The following is a 20,895-nucleotide window of genomic DNA, read 5'->3' on the forward strand; positions in this document are numbered from 1 at the left end:
AGACATTCTTATTAATTAGAACCATTTCCACTTTTCCACATTTTCCTACTTCACCTTCTTACACATTTTAACCAGCAGTTCAGTGTAGCAACAGCTTTAAAAAAGAAAACTTAAAATATTTCATATTTCATTTTGTTTGATACATTATTGGTGTTATTCAACATTTCAATGTAATTCATACTAATTAAAACCATTCTCACTTGTCCAACTATTCTTTTTTTTTTTTTAAGATTATTCTTTTGGGGCTTTTCCATTTATTGTACAGTGACAGTGGATAGACAGGAAAGGGGGAGAGAAACTGGAGACGACAAGCAGCAAAGGCAGCAGGTTGGATCCGAACCTGCACTGCTGTAGGACTCAGCCAACATGGGGCGACCACTCTTACTGGGTGAGCTAGAGTCCGCCCCCTTTTCCAACTATTCTCACTACTTCTTCTTATGCAATTATGTCAGCAACCCAGTTTAGCGTTAGCAATTTAGCTTTTCAGCATTGACAAGCATTTTCTGGAGGAAATGCATTTTCTAGTTATTACTGTCATTGATCCAATTTGCACATTTGATGAGATTCACTCAGTCATGCACACTAACTGAGTGCTCAGATACCACATGGTCAAATTCGCTCGGGTCTCAAAGCTTTAGGAGCCTGTCTCAGCACTTTTCAATTCAAAACATAGCAAAACATCTATAGTCCAATATCTAATGATGAACCAAGAAACAAATAATTAATGTCGAAAGACATTTTATTCCAAAACTGACATTTTAAAAGAACAATCCTCTAGCTGATTATGCATAAAAAGGTTACCCGAAGAAAGAAACATTCTAAAAGCAGACTACCAATCATAAGTATCTTTAAAGTTCTGAAATGGTGAAATATTGGATGATTCTGGTTTGCCCTCAGGTTTGATGATTTAAAGCTTTTAGGATCCAGAGATCACCTGGAGGATTTCAACAGCCAGTGGAACCACATCGACATGACACCTGGAACAGAGAAAAAATAAGTTATTCACTGTATCACAATTGTGTTGTTTACCTAGTGACATTAAATCTAAACAAACTTTCCTTAAAAAGGCGCAAATGAAAGGGCGTCCTATTACTACATGTCTATTGTTTGATTCCAGCCATTGACCTGTGTTGTATGTCATAGCCCTGTCTCTTTCCTTGTTTACAGTCTGTATCTAACTATACTGTTCAATATAATAAAAGGCAAAAATGTCAAAAACATAGTGCAAATGATAACAATGTCACATACTGTACATATAGTTTAAAATCTTCAAAAACAGTTTTTATGGCTTACATAATTCTACAAAATAAGGTCTTTCTACACCTCTGATGGGACCCAATAATTCTCTCACCTACTTTTGACTAATTTTTTCTAGTAAAATTACAGACTAAAATAAATATGGAATTCATTTCAGTATTAGCCTGACAAACCACCTACTTTTACATCAAGAAGGGGTTCAACTCTGGGCAGACTGAAAAGGTCTGTGATCATGAACTGGAAATCTGAGCACAAAAGCCATCTCTGGCTTCTAACTCAGTTATTCTGAACATCCACGGTGACATCTGAATTCCTGACCATTTCAGGCCTTTGGCATATTCTGAGCACTGGTACACTGGTAGATGTGCAGCTGTCTGATTATAGTTGTATTATCGTTATTTGTTGTAAATTGTTTTCACTATGCCTGACCTACTGTACATAAAATAGTTGCAAACTTCACCGAAACCCACAGTTCAAAGGTCTCAGTGACCCAGAACCAGAGTCTCTATCATAAGTGCTGGCCTTCATGTGTAAAACTTGTAATGTCTCAGTTCTAAATTATAAACTTGAGGCAAACAGTAGATGCAGAATTGATCCACTTTATCTGATTTCATCATTAACTCCATGTTTCATTAAATTAGGTGGCTGAGTGTTTAGGCCTCTTGTCATACCAGCTAAGATGTAGCTGTTGTCATACAATTCCAAGACCAAGGGGGGGCTTTTATTTCTTCTCGAAAATCATTAATCTACCAAAGACCTCACCTTCTTCTGTCAGCATTAGCACTTGAAAATAAGCCTTGTGGCTTCATGAATGTGACTGCCCTGTAAATGAGATTGATACTAGGGAGCAGGCATTGGGATGGGGAATGGTTAGGGGTGATGACGAGTGCAAATTGCCAAAGGTATATTGTTAGGGAAACCTTGTATGTTGATGAAAATAAAAGTAATCAAGGTAATTTCTAAGTATGGAAGCCAAGAGCACCGGAGCAGGTGTGCTCATGTACAGTAGCTTGGTCCTGAGTGGACTGAATGAATAAAGGGTACTCAGTCCAGTTTGTTCCTTTTTTATGTTCCTATTTATGTTGTTGCCATGAAATAGTTTTTATGATAACAAATATAAGGCATGAAAAAACATATGTATTACAATGTGCAGTATTAATACTCTAGTAATGTATTACTTTCCTTAAATTTAATCATAACACTTGAGAAACGTAACCAAAATAAATAAATATTATATACAAACATACATACAGTACATTTAAAATATTGTGGCTTGGTGAAAACATCCAATCTGCTCAGACCCTACAGGCTGTCTATAATCTAACTCTCCTATCTCCCCTCTCCCTCCCTCTCCCTCCTCCAAGGTGTCTTTCAGGGCAGCCTGACAGCCAGGCCAGCAGAAGCCCACCCCCTTAGTTGATTGAAACCTCCATAATTAACCTAATTAACACAGCTCCCTGAGGCCTTGGAAATCCTTGAAAGTTTGTGAATATAGAATAACATAAAAAGGATCGATAAAAGTTTCAGGACAAACTTTAGAGTTTGGTTACTCATTAAATCCCTGCACTTTCACAGTCCTAAATGGACACTCAGCAGCTGCTCGGAGGACAGCGGAAAAATTAAATAATTTATTAAAAATTAATTTCACCATCTCTTTACAACATAGTCCTCAACAACTGGACAGTTTAAAATCTGCTCTCAGTTGTGACTGACTGAAGACATAAACACACCCCTAACATATTTGTCCACATTAAAATGAAGAGAAACAAATGCCTGACCATGTAACAGAGCGAAAAATGTGTTTTATTGAATGGATTTTATTTAATAATTTGTATAAAAGTGGATAATGTTAAAATAGTTTATTCACAAAGTTGTCATATTTAGTCTTTTTTCAGTATTTTTGCAGATATTAGTGGGCAGCACTACTGCCGGCTTCATGTTTGATTGAACGCAGCAATAAACTAAAGGTTTTGGGCCTCAAGGTTTTTCTTAAGGGTAGAGAACTATGAGTGATGCTCCTCCCCTCCCTCTACACTCGCTCTGGCTTGAGGTTTTGAAAAGGCATTCCTCAGGTTGCCATGGTAAAGGCTGAATGACATCATTTGGGTTCAGATCTCAGCCCAGACCTTCCCTCTCCTTCCCACTCTCCTTCCGTCTACTCTCTCTGCCCCAACTCCTCTCATCCTCTCAATTAACCCCCCCTCCTCTTCTCTCTCCTCATAACTCCTTTCATCTCCTGCCCTTTCTCCTAAAACCTCTGCTCCCTTCCTCCTACCACTAAACCAGTGGGAGTGTGCCAGTCTCTGCCACTTCAAAGGCTGGAGCTGATCTCTGCTTTCATCTGCCAGAGAGGGAGAGGATAGAGAGGAGACGAGAAGTGGGAGAGGAAAAGCACAAGAGAAGAGAAAGATAGAAAGAGGTGAAAAAGAGGGGAGAGAGAGAAAAGGGTATAGAAGGCGACCAAAAGGGAAGAAAAGGGGTGACAGAGGAGAAAAGAGGGGGACAGGGAGGGGAGAGTAGGAGAGGCCTCTATAGCAGGACAACAATACACCGTTATTATTGATCTGACAGGGTGTGTGTTTGTTTGTGTGATTAAGAGACAGAGAGTTTGTATACAGAAGGAGGTGAAAGTGACTTTTGTATACAAAGTTTTTTTATTTGTGTGTATCCATTGTGTGTTTGTGTATGCACTTACTGCATCTGTATATGTGTGTGTGTGTGTGTGTGTGTGTATTTTCAGTTAAGTTTATTATTTATTGCGTGTAAGACAGATCGCTGGTCTCGTACATCAAGAGATCAAAGGAAGCACGGTCACTACGGCGACAAAACCCTTGGCTCAAAGAGGGAATACACATTTGGCCCACATACTCATAAAAGGCAGCCAGATGCAAGACACAAACACAAACACAGACAGACAAACACACAGACAGACAGACAGACAGACACACACACACATCTTTGTGGGGACCCGTCATTGACATAATGCATTCCCTAGCCCCTTACCCTAACCTTAACCATCACAACTAAATGCCTAACCTTAACCCTTACCCTCACCCTAACCATAACCTAATTCTAACCCTATTCCTAAAACCAAGTCTTAACCCTCAAACAGACCTTTAACCTTGTGAGGTCCAGCATTTTGGCCCCACAAAGCTGTCCGGACCCCACAAGTATACTGGACTCCCGGTTTTTGGACCCAACGAATATAATTAAACAAGAACACACACACACACACACACACACACACACCTTCTGTCACCAGGAACTTTGCATTGCAGTGCAAAAATGTTAAAATATTAACATGTCCACATGCTCCTGGCTAAGGCTAGGCACTACTTGGAAGCTATGTTTTATGCTGCAGAGAACAGAGGCCAAGAAAATGTTTCAGAAAGCAGGTTTAGTGAAAACTCTTGAGTTTGTTAACCCTAAGATGAGGGAAACTCGAGCCCATTTCAGAAAGAGAGGTAACTTAACCTCAGAGTCAGTAACTATGGTAACTGAGTCTGTGAACCTAATCTGGCCGGGAGCAGGTTTTCTTCAATAAACCTCGAGTTTCTCTCAGTCGCCTCCCTCTGACACAGCGCTCTTTAATTTCCTCATTCATTCATTCAGTCTGTATCAGGTGCATTTTAGCGCAGTCTGTCATCTGCATGAATAAAAAACAGTGTTGGTTTATTAACTATGTTAGGCAGACTATAAAACGTTTTTTTTTTTTTTATCAAACATGGCATGTCCTTTTATCGACGATCCCGTTGATGAAGAAGCTGTATTACTTCACAGTGAGTTAAACATACGTCGGGAGATGATATTGAGGCCAGACGATGTATTTTTTATTTCCAGATAACTACCTATTTGAGCGGTATAGTTTTTCTTCACAATCGATCAGATAATAGATACCTTATCCATCCTCATATCACCAACGTCACCCATCGCGGACATGCTTTTACATCCCAGCAGATTCTTTGTGTTGCATTATGTTTTTTGCAAACAGTTTTCTTCACAATATTGGTGATGCGGAGTATATTAGTAAAGCCACTGTATGCAGAGCCGTCAGAAAAGTGTGCCTCGCTCTGAAGCGTTTTTTAAACAATTTTGTAGTGTTCCCTGGACACAAACCAGCGAGAGCCATTAAAAAGAAATACATGATTTTAAATTATAATTCTGTTAATGACATGGTGCTGCAACCTCAGAATGGGATTAGCTTACCTTTTCGCCCGCATGATGCACCTAAATGAAATTATAGGTGTAACACCATTCCAGTTTTCACCAGTAATATTATACCTGTGATTAAATATGAAATGAATACCCTATATTAGAGCTTACACATTGACTTGAGCAGCAATTTTCTTCCAAACCAATTCTCGCTATTTTGCCGCAGCAGCCGTGTTGCGTTTTTTTTAACGGAATATATGTTCAAACTCGCTGTATGTGCGCATAAGTAGTTCCAGTTCCAGAGGGGTAAAGTATGCCGACCGATTTGTTTGTGGTTGTTGCCATGGTGAATCGTAGTATCATGACTCAGAGTTTGTTAAGCCTCCTTCCTGAAACGGGCCTCCCGCTATATATTCTCTTCTTCACTGCTGGTTTCAGAATCGTGGAGTGAGTCAAGTAAAGAGACAGCAGTTGTAGGTTCAGCAGCTGAAGTGATAATGGTGGTGGCACTGATTTGGTCAACGAGACTGCCATTCCGCTTCTCACTTCGAGAGCCAGTGTTTGCACATTCAGGACTTTGTCAGGTTTAAGTCTTTTGAACTTTGGGTCAACGGCTGTGGAGAGGATCACGTTTGGTGCCTAAGAAAGAAGGTTTCCTCTTCCGTCGCTGTTGCCAGCTGTTACGTAGCATTGAGTTAGAAAGCCAGCACCGGAGCTGACTCGAAGGCAGCACTCTGGGTGAACTTCAATAGCCACTTCACAAGTTGAGGGACTGCAGAGATTCTTATGTATTTCTCCCTACTCATGAAGACAGCGGCACAGCTTTAGAGGAGTCACACAGCATTCTCATGTGGAACATGCTGTTCCACCTTGTGCTTATGTCATGAACAAGCCTGTGCTCACATGTGGCCATTTGTTGCTGTTTTTCTCTTAGCTTGTGGGCGGCTAGCTCACGTCTAAAAAAAAAAAAAAGATTAAAAAAACAGTTGCTTAGCTTTTTCAATACTTGAGTGCTTTAATGCAGAATTGATCACGAGTTGCAAGGTATGGCCATTGCAGGACCAACCATGTCTCTCCTCCAGTATGATTGCTGCTGCCATAATATTGGCATCATTGTCATGCACAATGGCAATAATTTTGCTAGGAGGAATGGTGGTAAGGCAAATTGACTCCATGTCCCAATTATCTTTGATGTAATGCATGTAATGCCAAGGTAGGCTTCAGCGGCTACACATGTCCATCAGTCGTGAGAGAAATGTTGATGTTGGCTTTTATATTAATCTTCACTACCTGGAAGGTCTCTTGAGATTTCCTCTCCATCAGCGTAGTAAAATGGGTCTTTGAAGGAAGAGTGTAACCAGGGTAGAGGGCGATGATCAATGCTCTGAAGCCATCATCTTCAACCATTGATAGCGGCCTCATGTTTAGGACACTGTCACTGTTTGCTGTGGTGTGCACAGCGCTTTATTCCCCATCAAGTAGCCACTCATGGTGAGTTGTTTTTTTTCTGAAATGAGAAAGACATGCACAATGCATAATAGCGCAATGTACATAAAACTCAATACATGCCATGTTGTTTTAATTAATAATTGCTAATGTAAAGGCAAGTAAACCAAAGGCCAAGTACAGACAAGACGATACCATTTTTTAAATAAATAACAGATATGCTCCAAACAATGCAATTTGTCCTAGCTTATTCCTTACATACAGGGCAGTGTCTCAGTCTGGCCTGAAATAGCTTAAAGCTTTAGTGCGTAACTTTTGGATATTAATAAATGTCCGTTACATTCAAGCCATTGCCAAATGAGTTGATACAAATCTAATTAAGACTATCAGCTCCACAAAATTCTCTGTATTTCTCAGTATGACTATGTTCAGAAGATTGTGTCGTCTGGTGACTTTCCCGCGCAGAAGCTCAAGTGAAAATAATTTCCTCTTCTGAAGAGTCCATGTTTTTTTAATCCTCTGTGTCCTCCTTGGCTACAGGTAACTGCACGGAGGAGAGGTGGGGGCGCGTTTACAATCACGTAAGGCTTGTATCACGTGGGCGTGCCAACAGTTTTGTTGTCATTACTTAGAATTCCTCATGGGGGCGACAGAAACTACACACTATAGCTGAAATCATTAATTTTCCATAATTGTAATAAGTGATTAGCTCTACCTGGTAGTGTTAATTAGCTTGCTAGACTTAGTTAGCTATACCGCCTCTGCTCTACCACGTACCACGTTGTCATGCAACATTGAAATTTGACTTAATAGACCAAGCTGGATCACAAGCAAACATCAGCTATTAGATAAACAAGAAGAACTATCTGCTGTGAGACAAACGATTCCTCACTTCAAAACGCAACGCATGCCATGGGTCTAAACTTGTTTTTTTTGTAGTAACTTACCCTGCTGTTGTGTCCTCTTCATCCATGGCTCCAACATTTTTCTTTTATTACTGTGGTGCTCCCGTGCCATGCGTCATCGGTTTTACATTGTGTGCAGCTAACACACTTCACCTGAACTTAATGTATACTATAGACGATTGAGATTAACAGTTTTCTCCAGCGGTGCCACGTTTCAAATGTTTTGTTTTTCTTGAAATGACGTAGCCAGTTCTGTGACACAGTGTACAACAACATAGACTCAATAATAAAAAATGTGCAGGCTATTTTTTATAATTGAATTATATCGATTTCATCGATTCAATGTTGCAGCCCTATCCTGCTTTTCAGTAGATCTCACTTAGCTCAACAAAAACACGGTGAAAGTGACTGCGTTTTAGGTGTAGAGTGGCAACACAGTCATGCCATCAAATGAGGGAGTACAATCTCTTTCAGCTTTAAGATTGATTTTGCTTTTTCATTTAAAATATATGTAGAAATGTCTATAAAGATAGGTAAAGCTATTTACTTCTTCCAAATATGACGTTTTATGTTTACATAATAAAGCATCCTTTTAAAAAACAAATTCACAAAGTTGCAACGTAAACTAAAACTATTAAATAAAGCAGTTACCGTCTGAGTATGTGCAGGTGTATTTGTTCGTCATTTTATTAAGCTTGTGTTATTTGCTGTATGGTTAAAAGTGAGCATGACATGCGGTAAGACATCAGACATAGAATCACAGTTGAAGCAGTGTACATTTCTTGTGGCTCAGATTGTATTGATCTTGGTTCTGAGTTTCCATTATCTTTACCGTCACCACACAAAGCTTGCAGTGCCCATACTCCTAAATCTTAGAAGGAATCTGTTACTTTGTCAGGTATGTGAGGTGGTGCAGGTCATGTTTCCTGCCATTGATATGAGATCTCAAGAGACTCCCAAACAAAGAACAAGTTTTGTTTTTATTACATGTATATATGTAATCTCTTAGCTCTTTGTGAGCCAATAAGATGCCACTGCCTTGCCAGAAGCTTGCATCATTTCAATTAACAACTGGGATAAGGTCAGTTTTGACACTTGTAATGCAGACATGTTCAGACATATACAAATAATAAGATTAAGGAAAGGGCTGGAGGAGATGTATCTACATCCAGAATGAGTTGTTATTGGTGCACTTTGAGCTATGGTTTCAACACTGATGTACATGCACTACTGACAGAAATGAGTGCCTTATATGGACAGATATTAAAGACAAATATGATAATTTTGTCAATCTTAGATTTATGCAAATTGTTATATCAGAATGGTATAATAGAAGGAATATTTCATAATTCATATTTTACATGACGCACACAAGCAGTAGAAACACGCACCTGTTGGATGTAGTTATGTCCTGCAGTAAACCAATTAGCTCCACCCCTTCAGGACATTCTAACCAATCAGACTGCTCTGTAGTCTGCACCTGGATAAAGAGGGAGAGAGGAAGAACAAAGTGAGTGAGAAAGACTTAGGCCGGCTGCGCACTGGCGTTTCTGTTGTGTGTCAGTTGCATGGTGGCTGCGTGGATTTTTCTGTCTTTTCACACCAGAAACGTGTCTGACGCGGCGCTGCTGCTGCTAGCTTTGTCTGTACACATGTATGTTTCCCATTGATTTACTGCACTCAAGCAGTAGTATACTTCATGTTAAACATACAGTAAATATATACTGATTTGATTACAGCAAAGACAACGTCGGCAGTATTGACGGCAAAATAGGCTACAGAATATTTCATTCTGTATTGACAGGTGCAATATTTGAAAATTGATAATTATTTATTATTATCTTTTTTAATTACATTTATATCCGCATTTATGTCAAAACCTTGAGACTTTCAAACATCAAAATGTAATTTATTAATATGTATTCGTATCAAAATGACATATAAACATATTTTCCTATTATATTTTGCCTGGAAAGGCTTCCAACACGCTTGCGTGTCGCGTGAAAAATAGGCGTTGGTTCTATTTCTAGCATGCACGCGTTTTCGCCGTGTCACGCAGGCAGTGCGCAAGCTCTAACCTGTTAACATGGGAGCCGAAATATAAATGGACACGCCACGCAGCTGACATGCTCACGTCACGCAGCCAGTGTGCAGCCGGTTAGATTAGTCTTCAGTCAAATGGCACACACTCATCCACATTCAACAAAGGATGCGATGATATGGGTTTGACATAGGTAATAAATAAACACTGAGCAGCATACGAGAGCATAGCTGCTCTTTGTAGTCTGGCAGTGTAATGTTTTATTTTAAAACATGGAGATGACAGTTAGTAATGACACAATGCATCACCATTTCTGTGCAACTCTCCAACTGTGCAAATTCTCAGTCAAACTTGAACAAAAGTGAATTTATGGATTATTGCATGTTCCCAAGCCCTATAGACAGGATTTATAATGATAACATAACTGTCTATCAGTGTGTTAATTATTGTCATCTCAACGAAGCAAAACCAGTCTTGATGCTTTGCAAACATGCTTTTTTCTGTCCTCTTTTTCAGGCTATTGGAGAGATTAATCAGAGGAGGAAGACAAGCAGCTATAACCATTGCTTCACTAATAATAAGAAACCAATGATGATACATTTGTACAAAAGAAATGTAATTTTCACATTGTTATCTTTTCACAGTGACACTCAAAACCATCCATAGAAAACTACATTATAGTCGGTGTTATCATCACAGAATCAATTTTCAAGTTACCAAGACCAACTGCTGAGTGACATCACACTCATTTGTGAGAGCTAATTTGCCCAAAGTCTGGTTGAATATATGCATGCACGCACGCATGCATGCGCTCACACACCCATGTTACATGAGGGCTTTTTCACATAAGTCATTTTGATTCTTGCACTCCTTACTTCGCCTTACTAGCGGTCATAATGTTGTTGCTCCATTAGTTTACTTTATGATTCTACTGCTAAACTTGTACACCACTCTGGATTAGACTGGCTAAAGCTATTCAGCTATATAGTATTCCTCTGTCTTCCCTCACCAAATTTCCTTCCTACATCATTTGTTCCTTCTCTTTGTCATCCCTGTGTTTTTATTCCTGTCCCGACATGTCTCACCACACCTTGATGTCTAGGCTCCACACCCACCCAGGAACACCTGGTCCACAGACTGCACATGTGTGTGCATGCGTGTGTATCACTTAAAAAAGGGGCATTTACAGTGTTTAAACTGCCAAGTTAAGTTAATTAATATGGTGACATATTGTTTCAAATGTATTCCAATAAGTAATGAAAACCTAAAGTGTTGTTCAAGGTGTGTGTTTTTGCACTGCAATGCAAAGTTCCTGGAGAAAGAGGGTGTGTGTGTGTGTGTGTGTGTGTGTGTGTGTGCGTGCGTGCGTGTGTGTCTGCGTGTTTGGTGAGCGTGTTCTCTCTGATCTCTGGTGACATCATCACCCCTGTCTCTGTGGCGACACAGCATGGGTGTTGCTAGGCAACGGGGTTAGAAGGAGACAAAGACGCTCCCCTCACTTGCTTACTTTTCTCACAAACATACACTTCACGTTCTCCATCAGGGTGAGGGAACATTTATGTGTGACTGCCAACCAACCACTAAACACACACACACACACACACACACACACACACACACACACACACAAAATCTCTTTTCCATCCCTGATCTCCACCACGTCTTCGCCCTCTCCTCCCCTTTAACAGTCCTCTCCCCACCTCTACCTGACCAACACCCTGATCCTGACATACAGACTTCCAAGGGAAAGAATGGACAGGAGTACACTGATTGACTTGTGCAAACACAACTTTGCACAATTAAAAGCTGTGAGTCATTCAGTGTGCTCCTGTCCTTTTTTTTCTTCCTTTGAAGTTTGCTGTCCTCGAACTAAGAGGCACATGATTCAGCTGCATACTGCTGGAAGACACGCGGAGAACCCTGTTTCGACAGGCAGATAAATTCAGATATGTTGCCTCTCAGAAAGACGGCACAGAGCTGTCATAATAGATATTAAATACAAACAAGTGACAGTGTACCTGAAAGTAGAAAAAGGAGAGAGTTGTACATTTACCAAAATAAATTATATATATATATATATATATATATATATATATATATATATATATATACACACACACACACACACACACACACACACACACACACACACACACACACACATATAACACGGCTCTGGCCAATTGAGGGATTGATGGATTAATACATTTCCATGTTTCCAGCTCTAACATTGAAAAGGTTACAATAATTGGACATAATATGCTTTGACATTTTGGAGACTGCGCTGAAACATTTCGGCCTCCGGAGATGAGAGAGGAGGACGCTTCTAAACACAAGATTAACAGTGTAAAGAGAAACACAGGGCAACATCAACATCCCGCCTGGCCTCACAGATCCAAGTTTGACTTGACATGTAGTAAGTGAACATAATTTAACAAAAAATACTACATATACTAAATACAAACATTATTTCTGCCTGAAATGTTAACATCACCGTTTTATGGGGTTTTATGTGTGAAAGTGGCTTGAAAAAGACATGAATTGTGCATAAATATTAAAGGACTAATCACTGAACACGAATTCTGTGTTGCCAGAGACAGACTACTAAGTTAGCAAAAAAATGACAAATCAAACTGCTAAAACAGTTTCAACAAAATAATAAATGCTTATTTATCTCACAACTTTTTATATATAGTATCCTGTTTCATTTAATTAGCATTCCCCTTTAAGTCCTTCCAAGTTGTGTGTGTTGAAGAGAAAGACAAGTTGAAAATTTCATCAATTCAGACTTGATATATTCTCCCTCTCTCCTCCTTTGCAGTTTCAAAGTTATTAGCGGGATCTTTGATTGAGATTAACAGAGCCCTAAAATTAATGAAAGATAATTAAAAAGCCTTTGTTGAAGGGCAGGCACTTGTCTGAGTGTGTAGGTGTGTGCGTGTGTTTGAGAGAGAATGTGTGAGTCACTGTGCACACTGCTCTCCGCCAACTGATTAGCTGATTGATAATGAGATTCAAGAAAACTCAACTTAGCAAACAGTTTTAAGATGTTGATTTCAGTTTTACTTTAAAACCGTAGCTACTGGACTCCAATGGGAAAAAAGTACAAGGTGGGGGATGAGCATTGCAAGACTATTCTGAGGGAACTTTAGAATCTTTTAAATTAACTAATGTACAATGAGTCACATGACTAAATGTCCAGAATGGTAGATGGGTATTTTTCTGAGCAAATAAATTAGTTCTGCTCCTAGCACCGAGCAGGTTATAGTGACTCATCCACTAGCTACGAGGAAATGGCTTCAACACACACAGTTGCTCAGGGTGGTAAGCAGGATAGAATATACTGTACATACCCTGATGTTAGCACAGGGGGTAATGAGGGACTTTTCACAAGAGGACAAATTTGCTACAACAGACAGATAAAAAGAGAAAGAGGTTAGTCTGTGAGCTTGTGTGACAGAGTTTGTGTGTTGGTGGTTTAGGTGGCTGGGACTAATTGGTAAGAGGAATCAAAATACACGTACATGCAAACTCTCACCTTACCACACAGACACACACACACACACACACACACACACACACACACACACACACACACACACACACACACACACACACACACACACACACACAGACAGACAGACAGACAGACAGACAGACAGACAAATGTAAGGTAGCTTGCAGACAAAGCCTTCAGTCACATCATATGATCTCAGGGTAATAGCTGACCTTGTGTCCCACATGCAGAAACTATTTCATGACCCTACGGCCGAGCCAAAACATTAGGAATGCATTTTACATAATTTATACGGGTCTACAGCAAATCAGTACATTTTTCACACTGGTCATGTTGAATTTAAGATCAATTTTCACTAGACTGCCCTCACCAACCCTTTACCTAGCAGTTCAAATTAATATTGGACACCTGTGCAAATCTCTGGATTAAATTGAATGACAACATTTTTTTAAACATCCAATACCAATTTTTTAAATAACTTATCTTAAGTATCTGTACCATGACAATTTAAGTATGGTTAAGTTTAGGTAACCAAAACTTCTTGTTTAAGGTTAGAGAAATGATGCCATCGTGGTTTAAAAAAATGAAGCATTGATTGGTGTCAAAGTAAAATGCTTTACTTCCACGCCCTTACTTGTGCCCATGCTACATAAACAGCATACCGCTTCCAGCATTGCAACTAAGTGTTGGCACTGGGTGTAAATCTTTTACAGCAGAATCATCCAATATGAATTTACTTCCTAGGAAAGCTGGGCTGCAGAATGGACACCAAATATGTTGTTTGATTGTTTCGCAACTAGCTTTGTCTAATGTGGTAGGAGTCTTTGATAAGTATTTTACTGGCAGTTTAGTTAACTTTGTCATTGGCATTTTAATTAAAGTGAATTACTTGGTCTGTCAATTAAAATTCTTAGTCAAATTGCAGTACGCTTCAATTTATCTTCTACCTGAATTAGTGAATTGTTACAGCCTAATTTAATTGTGTGTGTGTCCATCAGGGCAAGAAACTGCCACATTGTTAAAACCTGCCTAACTCTGATAAATGTTAGCTGCAGCTGCTTAAATTTTCTCCATGCAACCACATTTATAGAGAGGGTTTTTATCATTTAGTGCATGGGAATAGAAGCGTAACTAAATCTCCACCTGCTTTACACTCTCTTACGAGTCAGCCATCTTTGGCCTGTGCTACAAATCATTTTGACTATCAGACAAAGTTGGACAGACATTCGAACAGAGCGTGACAAGAAGAAAACCACCACTTTTTCTCCCTCTCCGACTTGCTCCCTCTGTCAGTCTAGTGCTGGTGAAACTACACTCATTTTCTGAGCAGCAGGGCTGTCTGTGTGTGTGCCTGCACTGAGTTTCTTTTCATGATTCAAGTATTGTCATTCTGTTGTGGCGACAGTTAATATTTCAACCCTCAAAATACAAACACAGGGCCAAGATTCTTAAATCATACAGTGATATTCAAACATGTTTCAGTGCTGTGATATGATCAATATTGGCACCAAAATGTCATACAAGCAATGTTGACGTGTGTGATGTTGGTCTGTGTGTGTGTGTGTGTCTGCATGCCATTATGTGCACTAAACTCACCAGTCGTTTGATGATCCTAAGTGTTGTGCGTTGGCTTCGGGGGATCTCGGTGTGCATGTGTGTGCGCAGCACATGTGAAAAGCTTTGCAAACAGGAAGGTGACAGACAGTCATAACCCTCTCCTCCATACAGCTGGACCAGTAGGGACAGACACTGAATAGACTCCTCCCAAACATCCTGGTTTTCAGTGGACAGCTACAAGCATAGAAAAACAGTTAATAAATGGAGCGATAAAATAACGCCATGCACCATGGTTCTATTTATGTTACTGTGGTTACTATGGGCCATCCTTCTTCTACTACACTAGGTGTACTTACAGTACAAATCATAAATAAAATATTGAAATTAATTCAGACAATTAAGTCACATTTTCACACTCACAGATTAGCATATTAAAGCACACAGTCAAGAGATATTTATTAAAATTAATAATTAAAGCAACTATGTGCAAATTATACGAATTTTCCATTAGTTGTAACAGTTTTGTGCAAGTTTTGTAATTATAAGTGATAGAAAATTCCATACAAACACTGCCAAAAGTTATTTACTGTAAATGGATATATCAATGTATTTGGCCATATCAAGTAAATATCAAAAAATGTTACACAGAAGCATCCAGGATCAATGTTCATTCCAAACCATGTGTATCTGGATTAGATTACTACCGGTAATTGACCCCTTACTAAATAAATAAATTTAATGCACTAATGCACAGTAAATTGTAATACTTGCCTTGCAAGAGGACTACTCTTCAGAATTGTATTCTTTTAACACAACCCAGTTTTAATGATTTTAATTAGATTCAGGGATCATATTAATGCCGCTGCTCTTTCTATTTCACTAATCTCCCATGGGGCAAAGGGGCTGCACGGAGGCTGGGGGTGTGTCAGCTGCCCCCTTAACCCTCTCATACACAACCACACACACAGACGCCCACCCAACACTCAATGTGTCAGGTATAAGTAAAAACCTCTATTGTGTCCCTTGAGACCTCCTCCTCCTCCCACTTTCTTACTCCCCCCTCCTTTACTTCCTCAACTTCCCAGGATGCCTCACAGGACCCTCTCTATTTTTTCTATTGCATGGATTCTCCATCTTTCTTCCATCCTCTCCCCTTGCCTGTGAATCTGATTTCATCCTCTCAACTCTATTTCATTCTTTTTTTGCTCACATAACCCTCTACCTTCCCTTCTCCAACTCCTGACCTCCTGTTTTGTTTTGAAATACTTACAAATCATTGTTCAGTATAAAGAATGTTTAGAAGGCATAATTCATCAAGCAATTACATTTAATTGTAACTCGAATATTAAAGTACTTCAATCATAATCTGTGATTATTAATGCAGATAGAGCAGGGAGTTAATTTTGCATCACATTATTCTTTAATATCTGATTTTAAATGATTATTTAATCCTCAATAGTGTGTATAGTGCCAGAAGGTGTGGATGTATGAATGGCTACTGGGATACCATTTCCACATTTCTCTTAGCAGAAAGGCCAAGGTTGTACTTACTCTTATCTTTCTTTTTTTCAGACTACATCACATTCTGTGCTGGCACTTGAAGATATAAGAGCATCTTCTGCAGATTTCCTGGATTCATATTTGTAGTGGCTGTAGTATAAATACTTCAGTAAACTACAATACTCATCTGTATTGAGCAGCAGGCAATGTGCAAGAAGCAAACTGCTTTTATATAACATTCCTACAATAATTTCACATGTAGCATAGCCAGTAAGTAAGAATACTATGTAACCTGTAACTTGGCTACTTTAACCGAATCGGTTGGAGGAATTAGACCGAGGACACAGAGGCTGAATGAAAGTGCATTACATGCATTTTACTTGTATCTTTGAAAATAGTTTACTGTACAACTGCTTGACTAACTTACTTTAATACTATAATACTAAACCAGCATACACACTTTTTTGGAAGACAGCTAATTAGGGAATAACTTTAAAATGAGTTTGATCAGTAATGTTGCTGTTTACAGTGCAGTCAGATGTGGGAGTAGGTTTGAGAAGTAGTATGGGAGGAAGCTGTAGATCTAGTTACTGCAACAGTGGCATATGGTTTTACTGGTCTTAATAGATTCATCCGGAAAATTAGTCTAATTAGTGTCGCTCTCTTATGAAGTCCCCGTTTTACCTTTAGATGTAAAAGTTATTTTAGATATCCTGCAATTTACCTACAAAACAGCAAACAAGCTTGTTATAAGTAGTTCAAACTAATTTGTAGGGCCGACTGTGAAATGATAAGGCTTGTAAAATCTCTAACAAACAGGTGTACTGTGGCCAAGTAACTGTACTTGTCATTATCAACTGGTGAAACGGGCTGCATAAGGTGTTACTTTCAATCCAAGCAGTTGATTTGAACTAAAGATATAAATAATATCCAGAGACCTATTCCTGACACAACATATTAAAACAAACACGTAACCAGACAAACCAGGCATGTTATTGAATCTCTCTCTAACTCAATCACTCACTCACTCAAACATCTATGCAGAAGCAAACACAGAAAAATATGTATGTATGTATGCATAGAAGGCATTCACACACACAGTGTTGGTCTCACCATGTGAATGAGGTGTGTGCTGAGTTGGCTCAGGGGTCTGTTTTCTAGGAGCAGCTTCTCTGCTGCCTCCATCTCCACTGCTGGACAAGATAGCCTCTGGCTCCACACACACACACACACACACACACACACACACACACACACACACACACACACACACACACACACACACACACACACACACACACACACACACACACACACACACACACACACACACTCAAGTTAAATCATTTATAGAGATTTGACAGTCAATAATAATGGATCCAGAGACCTGCCAAGACAGATTCTGACAGACTGAGACAGACAGAGACAGACAGTTTTTCTGCATGTTGGGTTATTTAACCCTTTTTTAACACAAGATGTGTTCAAGACAACACAGATTGAATACTTTGTTTATCACATCAAATTATTTTTGCATCTCATTAAGACATCAGTCCTCTCACATCCTCTGCCCTCCTCATTAGCACCTCTGTCCCTGACTTTGGCCTATTTTAGTTCAGTTCATGCCCACAGTGGAACTTCAGGCCAATTAGTCGTGGAATAATGTGATTAATACTGGCACATATTTTCTCTCTCACGTCCCCTAAGTCACTTTTTCTCTGTTATGCTCTCTCTCTCTTTCCTTCTCTTCTTTCTTCTGTAGTATATATAATCTGTGAGTCTGTCTCTCTTGACCAACGGAATAATAGTTTAGGAAGAGTGGTCTAGTCACGTCCTCTCTCTCCTTATCAGACCTTATTACCCAAATGAATTTGGTTTTGGCAGAAGTTTTCTTTTTAATGAGCTTTGCATTTCTCGCAGAATTGATTTCCTCTGCACATTCTGCTTGCTTTTTTTCCCCCCTTCTCTGCCTCTTCCCTTCGATCATCCATCCTTTCCTCTCCCTCTTCTGTCCTTCGTCTTCACCCAGTCTTTTTACCCTGCCTCCCCTTTAGTCACCCCACCCCCTGTCCAGGCATTAATATGTATGCATTGGGCTGGGGTGCACACTATGGGGAGACAGGGGCTGGTGTGTGTGTGTGTGTGTGTGTGTGTGTGTGTGTGTGTGTTTGTGTGTGTGTGTGTGTGTAGGCAAGCTGAGGACAAAGCCAGTGGTGATAATGAGGCCGCAGGGACATAGCCAGACAGGCCCCTCTGTGTATGCCTGTGAGTACTGTGTGTCCCAGGGATTCGGGACCTCATCCGCTTTCTCCTGAGTCCACAACTTCAATATTGCAGTTGCTTAAACCAGCTAGCTTCCACTGCACACATCAATGGGCGCGCACACACACACACACACACACACACACACACACACACACACACACACACACACACACACACACACACACTTACTATTAGCAATGATCTTTTTCCACCCTTCTTTAGGGCCATGATACAAGGGCAACATTTTGAGGGAATTGACTTTGTGATTCTGTTGGTTATTATGTGCTTAACAGAGATGAAATTGGTAAATAGTGGGGAATCAATGTGGAAAAAACACCAGCCTATAAGGACCAATGTAACATGATACAGCAAAACAGCTGACACACAAGCCAAGAATCGTTTAAAAAATAAAATACAAAAGAAGCCATTCTGGTTCTTTAAGGATTTCTTTGCAAGGACTGTAGTAACGCAGTGATTTTTTAGAAATATATAATATGAAGGAAATATATAATACAAAGGATATTGGTTTGTAATCAATATGTAATTCTTGTAAAAGCAAGAATAGTAGCCAAATATATAATTTGCTCCAAGGTATTTAATAAAGCAGACAAAGCTGAGATAATATCGATGGCAGTCTGGATCAACGGCAGTACATTTCCAGGATAATTGCCTCACATCCGGGGCCACTGGATGTTACGGAGGATGTCCCTCGCCTTCCGCTCTTTGTGTGTGGGGGCGTTCTTAAACACTGTTCCCTTCGGGAAACAACAAACTTCAAGCTAGCAAGCTATATGCTGAAAATAGCAAGTTTCGAAGAAAATTTGGATTGTGCAACAAAGCAGGCCTGCTTGGTTCTTTTGAGGAATGATTGTAAAGATTAACAAAGAATATGTTTACAGCATTTACTATGTAACTGGGATGTTTTGGGAACGATTGGCTGGGATTTGCTATGGACAAAATACATATGGCGATACACTGGTAGGAGCAAATTACGTTTAACCATGTATCCAGCTTATTAAAATAGCTTACGTAACTGTATTGTGTGAACAGTTAATTTAATATTGTATGTGGCATTTTATTTTGCGGGGTGCAAATATTCCACCAAAACAAGTTCCTTCCCAAGACTATTTTGCAGAGCCACAGTCTCTGTCCAGAGCTTAGCGCCACCAAAGACTATTGTGATTGGTTTAAACTTTAAAGTAATGAAATCAACTCAGAGTGTCTTCTATCCTAGAATGTATGTGTGGAGGAGCTAGTCCTTACTCTGCAGCGCTGTGGAGTAAGGTCTGGCAATGCAAGATTACATCCACATTAACTTTTAATTAACCTTACAATTAATGGCCATTTATGTGCCTTCTCAATGGGTTATCATTCTTGAAATGCTAAAATGTGAGAGAAAGAGGTGAGGAAGCTACCAAAAGAGCCACAAGTTTTATTTCTTACAGCACTGTAGCGACCATAATCTCTGTTTCTGGGGTAGGGTATACTTTGAAATGCAGTGCTAATAAATTTAAGAACTGAAAGATGGTGCTGGAGGTTAAAATGTTTTTTAGTGAACTAATTAGGGGCGGGAGGGGCCTGACTAAGAATTTACATAGTCGAATCAGAATTGTCAAGTCTTGCCTACCGTCGACTGATCGTCGAATGAGGGCTATAAGATGTTAAAGTGTCTTGAAGAACATCTCCAGTTTTTGGGCATTTCATATAGTGCCCCTGGTTTTATATTCAGTGTGTGTCTTCCAGTCTACCAAACCTCTCCATTAGTGGTCAGAGGGCAAACTTGTGGACTATTAGGCTAGACACTAATCAACTACTGAACCAACAGAGCCTCATCAGATCTGTGTGTGTGTGTGTGTGTGTGTGTGTGTGAGACTGATTTGCCTTGTTGCTGAAATGTGCTATAGAAATAAAGTTGCATTGCCCTACAACCTCCAGCCTGTCAGTCAGTCAGTCACCAGGGCACAGAGAACACTGCGGTGCCTGTCTGTCTCAGAAGAAGTGTAACTGCACTGTGACTGCTTTCGGCTCGCCATTATATTATCTTGCAGCAGACGCTGTCTGCGTGGAGTTTTGAAAAGTGTAGCCATACTTGCAACTGCTTTATCGGCATTGCCATGACTAACTGTGACTCTCTGTCAACATGCAGAGCAGACGGAGAAACTGGCGCTTACGTGCTTCTCAGGTAGCGAAATTTGGCAGTTTGATTTAACGTGAATCCGTCCACGGTAGTATCGATGTAATTCGGTCAGTACCCAAAA

At 39.8% G+C, this 20,895-nt stretch overlaps 1 protein-coding gene and 1 long non-coding RNA gene across 5 annotated transcripts in view; one reads left to right on the top strand and one right to left on the bottom strand.

Annotated features, from left to right (window-relative positions):
• Positions 1 to 721: 721 nt before the first annotated feature.
• The window catches only part of ulk4 (unc-51 like kinase 4), a 110,809-nt gene continuing 90,635 nt past the window's right edge, over positions 722 to 20,895 (bottom strand). For 3 of the 4 annotated variants that reach the window (XM_031278304.2, XM_031278305.2, XM_031278303.2), the window contains 4 exons: positions 17,489 to 17,590; positions 14,915 to 15,109; positions 9,152 to 9,240; positions 722 to 977 (listed from right to left, as the gene is read on the bottom strand). In XM_031278304.2, the coding sequence (XP_031134164.1) occupies positions 917 to 977; positions 9,152 to 9,240; positions 14,915 to 15,109; positions 17,489 to 17,590 (447 nt within the window). In that variant the 3' untranslated portion in view covers positions 722 to 916. Of the gene's footprint in view, positions 978 to 9,151; positions 9,241 to 13,154; positions 13,208 to 14,914; positions 15,110 to 17,488; positions 17,591 to 20,895 lie in introns of all 4 variants that reach the window. The other variant, XR_004898557.1, reaches the window with a different exon arrangement.
• LOC118496081 lies at positions 6,738 to 19,017 on the top strand. Its single transcript, XR_004898558.1, has 3 exons — positions 6,738 to 6,843; positions 18,643 to 18,648; positions 19,007 to 19,017. It is a non-coding gene; the product is annotated as an uncharacterized LOC118496081 (long non-coding RNA).

This window comes from Sander lucioperca, chromosome 10, assembly GCF_008315115.2.
Source record: "Sander lucioperca isolate FBNREF2018 chromosome 10, SLUC_FBN_1.2, whole genome shotgun sequence".
In the NCBI taxonomy this organism is placed as follows: domain Eukaryota; kingdom Metazoa; phylum Chordata; class Actinopteri; order Perciformes; family Percidae; genus Sander; species Sander lucioperca.